The 17,898-nt window shown below is 42.3% G+C and overlaps 1 protein-coding gene across 3 annotated transcripts in view; it reads left to right on the top strand.

Annotated features, from left to right (window-relative positions):
* The window catches only part of ACTN3 (actinin alpha 3), an 82,198-nt gene extending 66,975 nt beyond the window's left edge, over positions 1 to 15,223 (top strand). For all 3 annotated transcript variants that reach the window (XM_073578493.1, XM_073578495.1, XM_073578494.1), the window contains 16 exons: positions 202 to 280; positions 1,039 to 1,120; positions 1,215 to 1,300; positions 1,406 to 1,498; positions 2,551 to 2,781; positions 2,896 to 3,043; positions 4,422 to 4,572; positions 5,802 to 5,910; positions 5,994 to 6,134; positions 8,353 to 8,535; positions 8,620 to 8,754; positions 9,691 to 9,870; positions 10,840 to 10,986; positions 11,117 to 11,182; positions 11,322 to 11,480; positions 14,112 to 15,223. In XM_073578493.1, coding sequence (XP_073434594.1) covers positions 202 to 280; positions 1,039 to 1,120; positions 1,215 to 1,300; positions 1,406 to 1,498; positions 2,551 to 2,781; positions 2,896 to 3,043; positions 4,422 to 4,572; positions 5,802 to 5,910; positions 5,994 to 6,134; positions 8,353 to 8,535; positions 8,620 to 8,754; positions 9,691 to 9,870; positions 10,840 to 10,986; positions 11,117 to 11,182; positions 11,322 to 11,480; positions 14,112 to 14,270 — 2,149 coding nt within the window. In that variant the 3' untranslated portion in view covers positions 14,271 to 15,223. The remainder of the gene's footprint in view (positions 1 to 201; positions 281 to 1,038; positions 1,121 to 1,214; positions 1,301 to 1,405; positions 1,499 to 2,550; positions 2,782 to 2,895; positions 3,044 to 4,421; positions 4,573 to 5,801; positions 5,911 to 5,993; positions 6,135 to 8,352; positions 8,536 to 8,619; positions 8,755 to 9,690; positions 9,871 to 10,839; positions 10,987 to 11,116; positions 11,183 to 11,321; positions 11,481 to 14,111) is intronic.
* The last annotated feature ends 2,675 nt before the right edge of the window (positions 15,224 to 17,898 follow it).

Genomic DNA, 17,898 nt, shown 5'->3' with positions numbered 1-17,898 from the left:
ACGACCTCATGTGGTCACCGGGAACGCAAGTGCTAACACCGCTGGAACAGCGCCGGCGTGGGAGGTGAGTATAATTGTTTTTATGTTAACGGGGCAAACATTCAGATTGAGAAGATTACATTCTCTTTGACATATTCTTGCTTTGCATGAAATTCATGTTTACTTTCTACTCCTTCCCTTGTCCTTTTCTCTTTTGCCCAGCTGGAAGGATGGCCTCGCACTGTGCGCTCTCATCCATAGACACAGACCTGACCTCATTGACTACTCCAAACTGAGAAAGGTACAGGCCGCTCCGACCACAGTCATCATTATTAGGGGGAAGAGTTCAGTATCATTTTGCAATGTAATAAAACCCTTCTCTACACTTAGAGAAGTGTCAGTATTTTTGAGCAAATCCTCTATAACCCTCTTTTTACCTTGTGTTGCAATTCCACAATTTCTAAAAATAAAGTCCGAAAACTTTTTCCTAGTTGTACACCTACATGGCTTTTTTTTTTTTTTTTACACTTGTAATAAGAAAAAAATTTCAGCACGATGCATTAGTATGTGCCCTTTTTTTTTTTTTTTTACATATGGAAGTAATAATATGGCTGGATAGGCAGTTGTTAGCCAATTTTTCTCTTTAACATCCGATGTACCAATCACGAATGGTCTAGTGTGGAAGCCATACGCAAATCATGCAGGAAGTGCACTGGGATGTGTCAATGCATTAGGAAGATGCACTGACACCCCCCCAGTGCACTTCCAGCCTGATTTGCATATGGCTTCTACATTTGATTTCTCACGACTGGCTGATTGATTCACTACTATTTGAGGGACAAGTGCCTTCAAAGTCATACCACTACGTCCATATTTAAAAACGTGACTGGTTCCCTTTAAAAGCTCTGCAGCTCACAGAACTGTCTGGATTCCCTGTGTTTAGAGGATTTGTTCATATAGTAATGCCGCACACATGGATCTGTTTCCTTACTATTGATACATTGTTCTGGACAATTATCGTCCCATGCAATAATATGTCTTCATCGACAAACCCTATAGGATGACCCCATTGGTAACCTGAACACTGCCTTTGATGTAGCGGAAAAGTTCCTGGATATTCCCAAGATGTTGGATGCAGAAGGTGTGCATTGTATTACAAAAAAATTAAAAAAAAGTAGCGGTGCGGGATTAAACGGATGCATATTACAAGATCTATTATTTATTGTTTCCTCCAGATATTGTGAATACACCCAAGCCAGACGAGAAGGCAATCATGACGTACGTGTCCTGCTTCTACCATGCATTTGCTGGAGCTGAGCAGGTAATGATGACAGTCACAAGGATCAATCATCTTTCTATAACGTCCGATTTGATTGACAATATTTTTTTGTGACCAATTTACTTAAATATTCCTTTCTTCCCGCAGGCTGAGACTGCAGCAAACAGGATCTGTAAGGTTCTTGCAGTGAACCAGGAAAATGAAAAGTTGATGGAAGAATATGAAAAGTTAGCAAGTGAGGTTAGTTACTTCTATTCTTGATTTCAATATCTGATTTAAAAAAAAAAATTAAAAAAATTATCATGGAAGTTAACGGAAAAAAAAAATCCAATACATCGATGATCTCCCCCCTGTCATATCTACATCAACATGAAATTCAGCCTTTCTCAGATCCATGATACATAATGGAATAATAAATTATTTAGAATCCTAAACTTTTATCATTATATTAGCATCCACTCTTTGTTTGAATACCTATCGTGGTTGTAAATTCCATAGCTTGACTGCTCTTACTGTAAAGAACCCTTTCCTAGATTGATGTCTCAATTATCTTCCCACAGCATGTAAAGAAAAAGAACTTTCTCTGTTCTTAAAATTAATAAATCATATGGCAACTTTTTTATATTTAGCATACATTTCTACATGTGGATAAGATCTCCTCTAAGGAGTCTTTTTTTTTTCCCCAAGCCAAATTAGATCAGTTTTTCTAACCTCTCATTGTAAGGCTGGTTTCGCACATCCATGATTGATGACCCGAATACAGATCTTGATGTCCTAATCGGTCCACGGGTCTCCTGACTTGACCACAGCAGCCTCATGTATGAATGTGAAGCTATTGAGTTTGGTCAGGAAACCCCATAGTCAGGCCAGGTATGTAAGGCGTGTGATACTGGCCTGAGATTTAATAGTGTTGTCCCCGATTTTTGAAAAAAGAGAAGGGGATACTTCTATCAATACTCTCTCCTACAAAAAAAATGAGGGTTGTAGAAAAAGTAGCACTATTGCCTAGACTGCAAATAAGCTGAAACATGGAAGGGACTCTATTGCAAATGTTGCTTTACATTCATATTTTTTTCTATTTGTGCCCCTGGAAAGAAATGTCATTAATTCATAGCTGATACATTTACCAACTTGGAAAAATCTTTGTAATGGGAATAACAGACACTTTCAGCTAAAATATAGAAAATGTGCCAAAATTGCAAATAACAGAGAACATAAAGTCTTGTAAATAGCTTTTCATCTGTATTATTACTATTCTGATCACGACTAATACTTCTCATGACGTTCTTTAGCTCCTGGAATGGATCCGCCGTACTATCCCATGGTTGGAAAACAAAACCCCTGAACAATCAATGGGTGCCATGCAAAAAAAACTGGAGGATTTTAGAGATTACAGAAGAGTTCACAAGCCACCCCGTGTCCAGGAGAAGTGTCAGCTGGAAATTAACTTTAACACCCTGCAAACCAAGCTGAGGCTCAGCAACCGTCCAGCTTTCATGCCATCTGAGGGCAAGATGGTTTCTGTAAGTATAGCGGAACAGGGGATAAATGGAGTCATGCCGTGATGAATAATTAATTACAAAAACAAAAAATCTTAATCGGCTATCGTGCGAAAACAAATCATATTTTTACATCAGGATATTGCCAATGCTTGGAAAGGTCTTGAGCAAGTAGAAAAGGGTTATGAAGAGTGGCTTCTTCTAGAAATCAGGAGGCTGGAGAGACTGGAGCATCTTGCCGAAAAGTTTAAACAGAAGGCCTCTCTTCATGAGTCCTGGACCAGAGGTAGGTGGACGACCATGCCAACCAATGACATTGGAAAGTTTACTGGACACTCTGGTTTCATGCAAAAATAAGAGAAATACTAATAATAAAATGGAGAAAACAAAACAGGCACTACTTACCTGTCGAAGCCCCTGCACTGCCGTCGCTCTGCTGCTCCACCCAGTCAACACGTGACCACTGCAGCCAACCAAAGCCAAGGTGGACAACACAAGACTCATGAGACTAGTAATGCTTAAAAGGCATCTGTCAGTAGGATCAACCCTCCTAAGCCATCTATATGGGCATGTAAGTCATAGAAAGATGAATAAAACGATACCTTGATATCTGAGATCCGATTTTTTTATTCCAGAGAAATCCATGTTTTTCTTAACATGTAAATGAGCTGTTAAGTTCTATGGGCCGGACATAGATCTCCCTGAGAATCTGCCTCCAGAGATTATTTTAAATGAAAGTTGGAATTACCAGCGTGAGATATATAATCACTGCCAGCCTGCTCACCTGATCTACATGTCTCACACTGGTAACTCTCCTTTTCATTTAATATAAGCTCTGGAGGCAGATTCTCAGGGAGATTTATATCCGGCCCATAGATCTTAACAACTTATTTATATATTTTAAAAAATGTGGACCTCTCTAGAATAAGACGTCGGATCGCAGATATTAAGGTATCATTTTATTCAGCCTCCTGGGACCTACATGCCCATATAGACGGCTTAGGAAGTTAGATCCTACTGACAGATTACCTTTAAAGATGGTGAGTTATCCCCTATACATATGATACGGGATAACTTACTCATAGCTGGAGTTCTGGCTGCTGGGACCCCCCTAGAATGGAGCTTTGGAACTAGGGAACTCTTGAGAGCCCAAGTCTAAAATGAAATGGCTCCTTTTCCTGTCAATAGGACTACTGGAGATAGATATATTGCGACGGGATGTTTCAAAAACAACTCTACTCTAATTTACATCCTCTGAATAGATGTTAACTTATATTCTTGGTACAAACCATCCAAGGGCTTCACATTACATTCAACCTCATGTATCTTCATCTCATACTTTTCTTTAAACTTTGGACTCCTATTCTAAATAATGGTGGGGGGTGCAGGGTTCCCAACAGCAGATCCTATATACATTCCTTTAAGTATGTATGGCAGAACAATCTATTCCATAGTGATAATATTGTATAAACAGGTGAAAGAAGAAAATAAAAAGTTGCTGGGGAAACAGTTGGCTGCCGGTTGACCACCACTGATGGAAAGGGGATGGCATGTATCATAGCCCTAATCCATAACAATTCATCATATTCCCTATTATTTGTGGTAGGAAGAGGTTGAACACTTTGACGCTTTTCTTCTAACATCTACCCATCTGCTCTGTACAGGAAAGGAAGAACTGTTGAGTCAGAAAGACTACGAATCCGCTTCCCTCATGGAGATTCGAGCTCTTGTGCGCAAACATGAAGCCTTCGAGAGCGATCTAGCTGCCCACCAGGACCGTGTGGAACAGATCGCTGCCATCGCTCAGGAGCTGAAGTGAGTTTAGCTAATTCAATTACAGTTTATAAATAGTTTATGAAACATAACTTATAATCATTAATATTAAAATCCAATTACTTTGAGGCCAATCTCATACAATAAACTGAAAAGTTGTCATCCAAACACCCAAAATCCATCAAATGAGATGAAATTTTGTCTCTAATTGAAAAATTCACAGTGCTGGATAATCACAAAAATAGTGCTCTTACCGCTTTCTGACCAAAGACCTGAGGATCATAGGACATTCGAAGGGGATCGTCATTGGCCCTATTGTTCCTTGATCAATTTTGACATAGAATCATAGAATCGCAGAGTTGGAAGGGACCTCCTGGGCCATCTGGTCCAACCCCCTGCTCAAAGCAGGATTCGCTAAATCATCCCAGTCAGATGTCTGTCCAGCATCTGTTTGAAGACATCCATTGAAGGAGAACTCACCACTTCTTGTGGCAGCTTGTTCCACTCATTGATCACTCTAACTGTCAAAAAGTTTTTTCTAATATCTAATCTGTGTCTCCTCCCATTCAGTTTCATACTTAGGTATTATAATTAGTGGAGTGGTCACAGGTAGTCTTCATTAAAGGGATTTTCCAGGTTTGGCATGAAAATCTGTAGTCAATCAATGTGACTTCAGACTTGTGAATCCTCACATTGTGCACAGTGCACACTGTCATGGAGCTCGAGTGCCAGCAGCAGGAGCGGGTGGTCATGTGACTGCAAGTATTCATGCATACTTCCGACCACATTCCGACCAGACATGCCCAGCCTCAGTGATCTGAGCAAGGCCGGACACCTCTAGTTGGAATGTGGCCGGAAGTTTGCATATCACATACTTGCCATCACAGGACTACCTGGTCTTGTTCTATCTGTGAAAACATGGACAGAACCCATACATATTTTTTTTTTCTCCAAATGAGCCCTGTACAATTTCCTAAAGAAGTGATCTATGTTCCCAACATGTATTTTTTAGGATTCTCCTCTGAATTCTTTAGGGGAACAAACATGGTTAATTTTATAAAATAAGATAAATTTCATTGGCAAGATGGTATTTGTATGCTATTTATATAAAAAAAAACCCTGAAAATTGGGCAAGTTTCATTCCTGCAGTCCTACTACTGATTTATCAGTTTCATGTATTCGTTTTTGTCCCTAATACCACTCCGATTTCTCATGCCGCTCGAGGAACCACTGCTCTATAAAAAGCGTATAATATTTTGTGCCGCCCGCAGTGAACTTGACTATCATGATGCTGCTGCCGTCAATAGCCGCTGCCAGGCTATCTGTGACCAGTGGGACTCTCTTGGCACCCTCACACAAAAGAGGAGAGATGCTCTCGAGGTAGAATGCCTGACAAATTATATTACAAGGTGATTTCTTAGTGAGAAATGAACTTAAAATAAAGATCTAATGTTTCTCTCCAGCGTGTCGAGAAGCTCTTGGAAACCATTGATCAGCTGTATCTGGAGTTCGCCAAGAGAGCTGCTCCATTTAATAACTGGATGGATGGAGCTTCGGAGGATCTGCAAGACATGTTCATTGTGCACAGTATTGAAGAGATCCAGGTGAGCAGAAGAAGTTCTGTAAGACCCTTTCGCCAGTCTCGGTATAGTAATCTAATCTGACACGTCCTAAAATTAGTTCCGATTCCAATAGCAAACTTGGCAACATTGACCATCAGTTCTGATGAGTAAATCAGTGTAGAAGGGGTTTCTCAAGGAGCGAAGTGCCGCTATTTTGGCTTTTAGAGAAGAGTCAGAGGGCACGAGGATCACAACACAATGCTCGGACTGGTCATCGGCTTGTGACGGTATGTATTTCTATGTAGCTGTCACATTCGGGTGGGGAGAGCTGATGGCCAGTCCAAGCATTGCATTGCGATCCTCATCCGAGTTACACGGCCATCTGAATCTTCCTTTAAAGTGATTGCCCAACTCTATTTTTTTAAAAATGGTAAGAATGACACATGAAAAAGAAGCTATAACCACCTCACTGATCTCCCGCTACACTTGTTTCGATACTTCTTGCTCCCTGCTGGTTTCTGATTCCCGTTGCAGTAATTAAAGGAGTTATCCAGAATTCTGATTATTTTTTGTGCATGAGGCTAAGGCCTCTTTCACACATCCGGTGTCAGGGGTCCGGCGGCGTGCGGCGAAAAGCCGGGCCGCCGGATCCGGCCTGCAGCGGTGACACCGGATGTACATGCGGCGCCTGATGCGGCTTGGAGGACGTTTAAAGGAGCCGCAGCACCGGGGGACGAGAGAGCCAGCCGGAGAGAGATCGGGAGACGAGAGAGCAGCCAGAGAGACAGTGGGGGACGAGAGAGCAGCCAAAGAGAAAGCGGGGGACGAGAGAGCAGCCAGAGAGACAGCGGGGGACGAGAGAGCAGCCAAAGAGAGAGCGGGGGACGAGAGAGCAGACAGAGAGACAGCGGGGGACGAGAGAGCAGCCAAAGAGAGAGCGGGGGACAAGAGAGCAGCCAGAGAGACAGCGGGGGACGAGAGAGCCAGCCAAAGAGAGGTATGCAGGGTATGGAGAGAGAGAGCGAGAGAGGGAGAGAGAGAAGGGGAGGGGGAGAGAGAGAGATGCGCGCCGGGCACTTGTGGGGTTCAAACTCACAGTGCCCGGGCATGCGCTGTTGAAAAAGCCGGTCCGGTGCTGCAAAAAAAGTTGCAGCCAACGTTTTTTGCAGACGCCGGACGGTGCATGTTTGCCGTATCCGGCAAAACCCGGAGGCGCCGCATGTCTATCCGGCACGATGCGGCGATCATTACATTCTATGTAATACATTCACAATTTTCGCCGCATCGTGCCGGATTTAAAAAAACGGATGTGTGAAATTAGCCTAAGAACTAACAGGCAGGTAGTGGCTAACTGTCTGCCTTTTCTGCATGTAACGATCTTTGCTGGCTCACCTAGTGATTCTGTTGCTTCAATTCACCACTTCTTTCTCCACTTATCAGCCACTTCTTCCCTCCCCCTGAACTCATCATCCATTGTGAAAAAATAAAAACAGCTCAACCCTTTAGCAAGACAGAGCGACTGCAAAGTGAGGTGTCAGTTTACAAACCTATGATATTCTCTAGAGAGGTGGAAAGTGTGGAGAGGAGCAAGAGATACACAGAAAGTTCATGCTGAGCTTTCTAACAAGTCTTTTTTCTCACTTCAAAGCTGGATTCACATCTGCACTTCTCAATATCCAGCATTCTGTTGCTGATTCTGTGTTCTGACTAAGGAATGAAGAGCAGGAATCTCTCACGGCTCTGCGTGTACTGTGTATGGGAGACATCCTTCCAGTTCAGAGTCAAGGACAAATTAAGATACAAAGCCTACAGAGGGGAAATTGGTAAAAATGCAGATTACAGGTCAAATAGTGGCCAGAAATAGTGTTACATATACAAATATATATAAGGACAGCTTATCCTGAAAAGTTACTTGAAAGTACGACTACCTTTTAAATTTGCTGTTCTAACAATTTTGTCTCCGTTCGCAGACATAGCAAAGGGGAGAGGCTCCTGCTTCAGCCAGTAGTCTTATAGCCAATCACAGGATTGTAATAAGAAGGAGCAAAATATTGTTGAAACTCTCTTTTTATGCATTTCTCACAGTTATTATTTCACTACTGGTACAAAATAAGTTAGAAAGAAATGAGAATACTAGAGGAGGAAATTTCAGGAGGGTTTTTTTTTTAATTTTTCTTGTATTTTCTATGTTCAATGTTCATTTTAAAGCATTTTAACAAAGCCAGACTTGATATTATTGACTTGATTTATTTTATCGCAGAGCCTCATTACGGCACATGAACAATTCAAGGCAACTCTCCCTGAGGCTGACAAGGAGAAAATGTCAATTTTGGGCATCCAGGGTGAAATTCAGAAAATTGCTCAGACTTATGGAATCAAGTTATCTGGAATTAACCCATACACCATCCTCACCCACGTCGATATTGCCAATAAGTGGGAGGCGGTGAGCCAACGAAGAGTGAAAGAAATATAAATTATACAACATTCCCTGAGCTAAAACGTTTTAAGACCTTTTCACTTTCAACAGGTGAAACAACTGGTTCCCCACAGAGACCAAACCCTTCAGGAGGAGCTGGCCCGTCAACAGGCTAATGAGCGCTTGCGTCGCCAGTTTGCCGCACAAGCCAATGTCATTGGGCCTTGGATCCAGTCCAAGATGGAGGTTGGTTAAACAATGTCTAATGATGGTTAGCAACAGATAAGGACTAATCTACTGCTCTCTCTTCACCCCCCTAAATATCTTCTGCCCCAAGATAAAAACATGTCAATTACCAGTACTAGGTGGAGTTGAGCATAAGATTTGGACAGCCCTTGTCTGGCATATAGTGCATTCCTCGATGACAGCAAGACCAAGACAGTCTTCCCTTTTGAAGCCAGGTTCCTTGAGTCGGCACCTTTGGTGCCTCTTGAGCTAATAAGGCCATCAGTTCACTGACTAGACCTTACAAAACATCATGACTTAGTAAGTGAATGAGGTGCCCAGGATGCCGGGATGAGGGTGCTGGCTTCAGAAGTCAAGACTGCTCTGGTCCGGCTGCTACGGAGGAGCAGATTGGGTGCTATTCGAGGGCAATGTGAATCTTTTTGCTCAAATATAGTACAAGGGTTTTCTAGCTCTCACTATATAGCTGCAAAAAGATTATTTGGGGGACCATATTGCATCAGGCATCTAGCTGAAAAGTATATTGCATATAGGAAGGGTACGATGAGGCATAATGCTCCACCCAAATATCCTTTTCAGTTAGATGCCAGCAGAAGATCTTAGCAATTATTAGTTTAAAGGGGTTTATCCACAAGAAAATGTTTATTGCATGTCAAGACAGCCCTAAAATTGGAATTGGATCCAACTGCAAGATCAAAGTGAACCAAAAATACAGAAACAACCAAGTGTGCTTAGATGTTTCTGCATTAGGTAGAGCATAAAATGGAGAATGACCCCACCACATGTTTACTTCTCCATCAGAAATGGGGCCAAACCTAACACACACAGTCCAAATTCTGATTACCGGTATATGTAAAAATATGGAATTTTTGTAAAATGTGTTTGGTCCTTAATGATTTTTACATGAGGCATTTCTGTTTACATGCCTGTTTCTAGGAGATCGGTCGCATATCTGTGGACATCAGCAGTTCTTTGGAAGATCAGATGAACCACCTTAAGCAATATGAACAGAATATCATCTCCTACAAGACCAACATTGATAAACTTGAAGGAGATCATCAACTCATCCAAGAGTCTCTGATCTTTGACAACAAACACACCAGCTACAGTATGGAGGTAAACGATGTCAAGAAAGTCGAAAAAGTCTTTGAAGAGTAAACTAAGCCGATATTTCATTTCTGTGTGCCCGATTCACTATTGAGCTTTTCTTTTTTTTCTAGCTTTTGGTGTTTTTTGTCTGTTTTTACTCATTTAATTTACACATTTTTAAAGTCTATTTTACTTGTGTTTGCCTGTTGTTGTTTTTTTTATGTTCGCCATTGTGGACGTGGCTCAGAGGTTCCAGATATTTTCGCCTGCCTCATCTTTTTTTAAGCCAGATTCATGAAAAGCTTTCACTCTAGAATTCTAGTGTAAAAGCTTTGAAAAGTTTCAAAATGTAGGAACAACTAAATTTTGCAACTCTTGGCGTTTTCGCACCACTTTTTCCTAGTTCTGACAAAATGAGCAAAGCTAATTGGGAAAATGGGCAAAGTTTATTCATAATGAGCTGTAACGTTCCATACGCCAGAAATCTCACACCTTTCCCTGAATGGAGTGCGATTTCTGGCATAGCGCACGGAGGTGCACACCACTCGTCTGAAGCTCCAGATTCATGAAGAAGCGTGCACCTCTTCATGAGTCGGGAGCATATGACTCCATCACGTCCCAAATCTTGGCATAAATGTACTCTAGTCCCCTGACCTAAAGTGGTTTTGGGTACGTCCGTCATGTTTTATGGAGGCATTGAACCCTTGTGGCCAAGTTAATCACCAGGTCACAGCTCATCACTGAGGTTTACAGTATTTTACATGCTATGATTATCAGGGGATCCTTATAACAATCTCTCCAGAGTGGAATCTCAGAAGGGAAAGTTCTATAGTTCTAAGATCCTGATAGCACCTTTTATATTATGTTACAGTATATTTTCTCTTTTTAGGTAAGTTTTTCATCATGCCACTTTATGCTTTCTATTACAATTTGAGTAGTCAGCCAACTTCTGTAATATATATTTTCATCTCATTACTTTGTACAATTTGTCCTCAGCACATTCGTGTGGGATGGGAGCAGCTCCTCACTACAATTGCTAGGACCATCAATGAAGTTGAGAACCAGATCCTGACCCGTGATGCTAAGGGCATCAGCCAAGAACAGATGAACGAGTTCCGTGCATCTTTCAACCACTTTGACAGGGTGAGCGTCCCCTACATAAAAATATGAATAATTCCATTTATAGTTTAAAACAGTAAATAAACTTCTTCAAAATTCAACAGAAATAGTATCCACAAATATACAAGTTCTTTTTATCTTATTTTATCCACAGAAGAGGAACGGCATGATGGATCCTGATGACTTCCGTGCTTGCCTGATTTCCATGGGTTATGATTTGGTAAGACAATGAACAAACAACAGCCTAATAGTAAATACATTTTGAAAATTCAGTTTTAGATATTTCTATTCAATTTCTAGGACTATTGATTTTTCTTGTTTTATCCGTGTATAATCAATATGGTTTCTTCCTTTCCTAGGGTGAAGTTGAGTTTGCTCGCATCATGACTTTGGTTGATCCCAACAACACAGGAGTTGTGACCTTCCAGGCCTTCATTGACTTTATGACTCGAGAGACAGCAGAAACAGACACTGCTGAACAAGTTATGGCTTCCTTCAAGATCCTGGCATCAGACAAGGTAAGTAGAAAACTAAAAAAAAAGCCTTGATTTTGTGTTTAGCTGTCTTTTTACAAGAGTAGATAATCTGCCCCGAAACGAGCACCGAACAACGATTCAGCATGTGGATCAGCTCTCATTATATTTCCATGTGCATGGGCAAAACTGTAAGTGGACGATCGATACTATATGGGTTTGCCCCCAAACAATTTGGATATTCTTATCAACTCATCCCATTTACAAGAAAGGATGTGCCGGCCTCACACATCCAAGTTTCATGGTCCCTACACGGACCACGATTGTTGGACAGGCCACAAGTCTCCTGACCAAAACTCAATAGCCTCATAGGCATATATGACATGGTTGAATTTTGGTTAGGAGACACCCTACCGGTCTGAAAATTCCAGTCCCTACTCAGACTGAAACTTGGATGCGTGAAGCTAGCCATATATGAAGCTCTGGAGTTGGGTCAGGAGACCTTTGACTGGTCTGGAAATCGCTGTCCATACACAGACCATGAAACTCAGATGCATGAAGATAGCCTATGAATGATTTTTAGGCTGAAGAAAAAAATAGAATAACTCAGGGACTGAGAAAAAGTGGCTTAACTGGCTACAACCCAAAGTCAACACTCAAATACAGGATGATTCACTCACTACTTTACCTGAAAAATTGCTGTAACTTCGGAAAGAGATGATCTATCATATTCAAATTTGGACTGTACGTACAATCATTCATGAGAATTGAGAGTGCAATGAACCTCAGTGGCAGCGATTAGAAACATACTCGTGCTCAGTGGTCTCACTAGCCTGTTGCCCCGCTGGTCATCTCTACTATGAGGTAGACGTGCTGCACTCCTTTCTGTTTGTCGGTAGATTATGCATGGTGTTTGCATTTCACTCCTGCAAAATTCCTTCTTAATTTGTTAACAACGTACAAATACAGTTTAGCAGAGCGTGTTTTCATTGTGAAAACTTATAGGAAAACTGAGTCCTTAAAGAGATGCCAAAGGGGGTTTCTTAAGAAGTTAGACTAAGGTCGAAATCCGCTGTCCAAACCATGTATTCTGTCCTTGGTGAATGAGTTGGAATGTACAGGAGCATTAGTGGATACGCATGATGGATGATGTCCGAAAATGGCTGCAAGAACAATTCAAGATGTGAAACAGCGACTCCAGGCATCTCCAAGTAAATCGTTGCACAATCTTTCCCAGGAGACAGGCATGTCGTATTCCACATGTCAACGTATGGCCAAGAAAGGTTGTGTTTGCCCGTTGTAGGGATTTGCTCTGGTAGGCAATGACAGGGCCGCAGTAATGAGGCAACACACAGGCTTAGAGTCCAACTTCAGTGGTTTAATGTCACTTCAAACAGCAGGTTAACAGAAAGTAACTGAAAAACACAAATATACTCCAGCTTGGAGAACCACTGGTCTCAGACTCACCCTTGCACGGGATGGGCTTAACTAAGTGGCTGCCCGGTCAGTGGCATCCGCCAGGTGCCATTCCCCGGGTTATTTGGAGTCTTGCTGCTAAAGCTCTGCAACACGGGTAGTCCAGCAAACAAATTCAGGCTAACTCCAGCCAAGTTCCTGTATCTTCAACACACACTCTCCATGTGCCAATTACTCACCTCCATTACATAGCCCATAACCCCACCCACAGATGAGGTACACATCACATGGGCTGACCACATTACAATGACATCATCGCAGGTCCTTGACTTCATGGAAAATCCCGGCCAAACTTTATCCTGCTGGGAGAAATGTATCTCCCATCCAGCAAAACACCTTTTGCTGTACCACACCGTACAGAGTCACTATCGCTCAGGAATTGAAGTGAGAGAAAAGAATTTGTTATTGCCGGAATTTTTCTTTTGGGGCCATTAGAAGGGTTGGGAGCACAGCAACAAGCCACAAACATTACAGGCACTCTGAGAACATACAGCGAGAAATTCAGGCTATGACCCCAATCCCTCTGCGGAATACATTCAACAATATGGTGCGGAACGTTCAGGGGTGCTTGGATGCGAACGGTGGACATTTTCAACACCAACTTTAAACCATCAGTTTCTCATGAACCAAGGTTTCAGTACAATAGATTTTATCTTTTACAGGTTAAAGTATTTTATCCAGGTAAAGTAGCGAATGAATCACTATTAATACTTCATACTTTATGAACAACAAATAAAAACAAAACTCATTGGCATATATGAGATGGTTGAGTTTGGGTCAAGAGACACATGCTCGGTCTGAAAATTTCAGTTTATACACAGACAGTGAAAAGCGTGAAGCTAGCTACATATGAACATCTTGAGTTGGGTCAGGAGACCTCTGTCTGGTCTGGAAATCATGGTCCATGCAGAGACCATGAAACTCGGATATGTGAAACTAATGACTTTTAGGCCTGCAGAAAAAAAAATAGAATAATCTAGCGACTGAGTAAAGTTGGTGTAATGGGCTACAACCCAAACTCAAGACTCAAATATCAATTCTTCCTTCATGAGTTATGACCAACAAATAAAAACAAAACTTTCAAAAAAAATCTTGTGGTTCTTCAAATTAGAATTGTCTGTACTCTGAAGGCGTGCATTTAAATACGCGTTGTTATCACTCCGACTTATTTTATGTCTTTTTTTTTTAATTTATTTTCAGTCCTACATCACCATCGAAGAACTGCGCAGAGAGCTGCCTCCCGAACAAGCCGAATATTGCATCAGCCGCATGACAAAATACACGGGCACAGATACCGTTTCCGGCGCTCTAGATTATATGTCCTTCTCCAGTGCTCTTTATGGAGAGAGTGATCTGTAATAACACCGCCTTTCCCCACCCCCAAGCCCAATTCCCTTGACTCTTCCCAAACTCTTCTCCCCTTCTCCCCTGTATCTGAATCATATATCTAAAGAGAAAATGACCTTCGTAAAGTGTAGGACAACGCCGAATAAAATGTATATATACACTTTATTGAATGCAAATGGCCCAAGAGCAGTCAACAAAGTGACTCAATATGCCGTCATCATGTTTTATCACTGATCAAAATGAAAAGTCCATCATGCAGGGTATTTATTTTATTATTATTCCTGCTCGATGGAGTTTGTCGTTATGTGACGTAATTAATTTTATTGATATCTGAAATTCATATGAATATTTTACCGTCGTATGTTCCAGACGCACCAAAGCTTGATGCACTTCACGGTAACAACGTCACAGGAGGAAAGAACACGTATTACATTAATTCGTAATTATTTATTACGCCACTGGAATAAGGATTTGTTGTGCAGATGTAGCAATTTATCCAGAATCCTTTTTTTTTCTTCACTCATCCAAATCAACTTTGCCATTCGTAGTTCTCCGGCACATCATGCCTACAGAATTAATTATGTGAGCCCCAATAAGTGTATATATACATTTTTCTTTTTTTCAATCAAGGATTGCTGAATGTTCATGACGGTAGAATTTGTAGTTTAGCTTTCCGAGCAAGTAGCATAACAATAATACTTTTGTAATGTGCACGAAATCCTTGAAGCAACGAAAAAGGTCATTGAAAGTGGTAAAAAAAAAGAGTGGAACTCAGTATCAAGGTTGATGAACTGTCACTGAGCCAATACATGTCAGTAATGCGCCTGTTTACCCGGTGTGGGATGGCTACGGTTCAGGAACTAATTTTTTTTTTAACAAGTAACATTGTCAACCATGTCACTGTCCTACTCTCAGAAAAAAAGTCCTCTAAATATCAGAGGAAATAAATGTGAATATTTAATGATTGTGGATTGTTTTGTTCTACTTATCGGTTCACAGAACAACGGGACACACAAAGTCACCCGCGGAACACGTCAATGAGGATTGCGGTTGTATGACGTGAAACATGGTAGAGTAGAAAGATGAAGAGTCACATTTATAAACAGGCAATTGACGAATCACAGATTGGTCTTGGTACTAGTAAAGCAAGACAACCAGGATGTGTTTGGTCAGGAATGGAAGAATATAGTTATGCGGTGCATTTGTGGTTTAAAACTGCAGTAAAAAAAAAAAATCGCTGTCCCCACTGGGGCTCAGAATCTAAATTCTTTATCAATGTGTGTTTGGAATGTAGGAGGAAACCGGAGAACCCAGAGGAAACCCACGGAGAGCATACAAAGTTTCTGAAGGTATTGTCCTCGGTGGGATTTGATCTCAGGACTCCAGCGCTTCAAGGCTACAATGCTAACCACTGAGCCACCGTGCTGCAATTTGACTGCACCGTTTAAAAACATCCTAAAAGAGAAGGCTAATTGTTAAAGTGATTGTCCTGTTCTAACCTTTCTTACCCTGTATTCTCAGAAACATAAAATTCAATTTTTCTCACCCTCATTGGGGCCAGTGCTGCCCCTCCGTCGCTGCGCCGGCCTTATTGATTGGCTGTAGGGACGGTGTCACATCTATAGTGCTACAGTCAATTACTGGACTCAGCGGCTCATACCCTACACATTGACAGAGTCGGTGAGTTCAGTGATTGGCTGCAACAGTTAAAAGTACTGTAGACATGACATTGCCGCTGCAGCCGTCAACAAAGGCTGGAGTGGCGGTAGAGAGGTATCACTGCAACCACGAAGGAGTTTGAGTAAAAGCTCAGTTTGTTATTTTATGTCTCTGAGCCTATACAGTAATAAAAGGATAGAAAGAAGCAGGATAACTCATTAAAGAAGCCGTTCAGTTTTCTTAATCCCTAGATAGGTCTCATGCCCCTTTTCCAGTAGATTGCTAGCTCTTATGCCTCTTCCAATAGATTGCTAGCTCTCATGCCCTTTCCAATAGATTGCTAGCTCTCATGCCCCTTCCAATAGATTGCTAGATCTCATGCCCCTTCCAATAGATTGCTAGATCTCATGTCCCTTCCAATAAACTGCTAGATCTCTTGCTCCTTCCAATAGATTACTAGATCTCATGCCCCTTCCCATAGATTGCTAGCTCTCATGCCCCTTCCAATTGATTTCTAGATCTCATGTCCCTTCCAGTAAACTGCAAGATCTCATGTCCCTTCCAATAAACTGCTAGATCTCGTGCCCCTTCCAATAGATTGCTAGATCTCATGCTCCTTCCAATAGATTGCTAAATCTCATGCTCCTTCCAACAGATTGCTAGATCTCATGCTCCTTCCAATAGATTGCTAGCTCTCATGCCCCTTCCAATAAACTGCTAGATCTCGTGTCCCAATAGATTGCTAGATCTCATGCCCCTTCCAATAGATTGCTATCACGGTTAGGACATGGTTAATGTCCTGTTCTCGCAGGGTTAACTTTTGCTGACCTCCCTTTGGATCTGGGAGGGGTATTTATACTCACTCCAGACTAGGATTCCCTGTCAGCTATACTGTTGTTCTGGTGTGTCTGACCCCTGGTGTGCGTGTGCACTGCATTGCTTGTTTGCTTCCTGTGTATGACCCGGTCTGTCCCCTCACTCTGTACTCCGTCTCTCGCTTTGGTACTATTGTCTTCTCCGGTTCTGACCTCCTGGCTTGGCTATCGTTACTCCGTTACCGTTTGTCCCTATTGTACCGTCTATCGCCCGTTCTGGTTTTCTGATCTATTGCTACGTCCTGACTATCCGTTCTGTCTAACCCTTTGGTACTGTCCTGCTATCTCGTGCTTTGGCCCCGGCTTGATCTGGTTTCCGCCCCTGTCTATGCCCCTTGGTAACCTGTCCTGTAGTTACCTTTCTAGGAGCTTCCCTGCAGCTCCTAGCTCTGTGGAGCTTAGGCCACGCCCCAGCAGTCATGTGCTTCAGGTCCTGATAGTCTGAAGCACGCATTGTCACCGCTGCTGCCCTGCTCCACAGGTATTTTTGTACTCAGGACATGTGCACTGGCTCAGTGAGCAAGTGCAGTGCGGTGTTCCTGACATTATAGCTGACCGTTTCAGGTTTTTTTTCTCTCTGAGGAAAAAAAAAAAGTTATCCTCATGGATCCCATACAAGCTTTGGCTGATCAGGTCAAGCACCTGACCCAAATGTTCCATAAACTCAATGTGGAACAGCGTACGATGGCCCAGACCCAGCAACAGTTTGTGGATACTGTGCAGGGGGCTGTCGCTGCAGGGGCTCCTAGTTCTGGGGATAGAGATTTGTCATTGGCATCCCCCGAATCTCCGGTCAAATTGCCAGACCCTTTCTCAGGGGATAAAAGGGAGTTCAGGTCGTTCAGAGAAGGATGCAGGCTTTTTTTTTCTCTGAGGCCCCGCTCCTCTGGGGACGAGTTCCAGAGGGTGGGGGTCATCATTTCCCTACTTCGGGGGGCTCCACAGGCATGGGCTTTCTCTCTCTCTTCCTCTGCTCCTGAACGTATGTCTGTGAATTTGTTCTTTGAGGCTCTGGGGCACATCTATGATGAGCCTGATAGAGTGCGTCTGGCAGAGGATATGGTGAGGAGTGTAACACAGGGAGGCACTCTGCTGAATGATTCTGC

Source organism: Dendrobates tinctorius, unplaced genomic scaffold, assembly GCF_039654945.1.
Source record: "Dendrobates tinctorius isolate UK_male_01 unplaced genomic scaffold, ASM3965494v1 ptg000059l, whole genome shotgun sequence".
In the NCBI taxonomy this organism is placed as follows: domain Eukaryota; kingdom Metazoa; phylum Chordata; class Amphibia; order Anura; family Dendrobatidae; genus Dendrobates; species Dendrobates tinctorius.
Note: the sequence above shows the minus strand (reverse complement) of the source record. Positions and strands in the feature narration are given on the sequence as shown.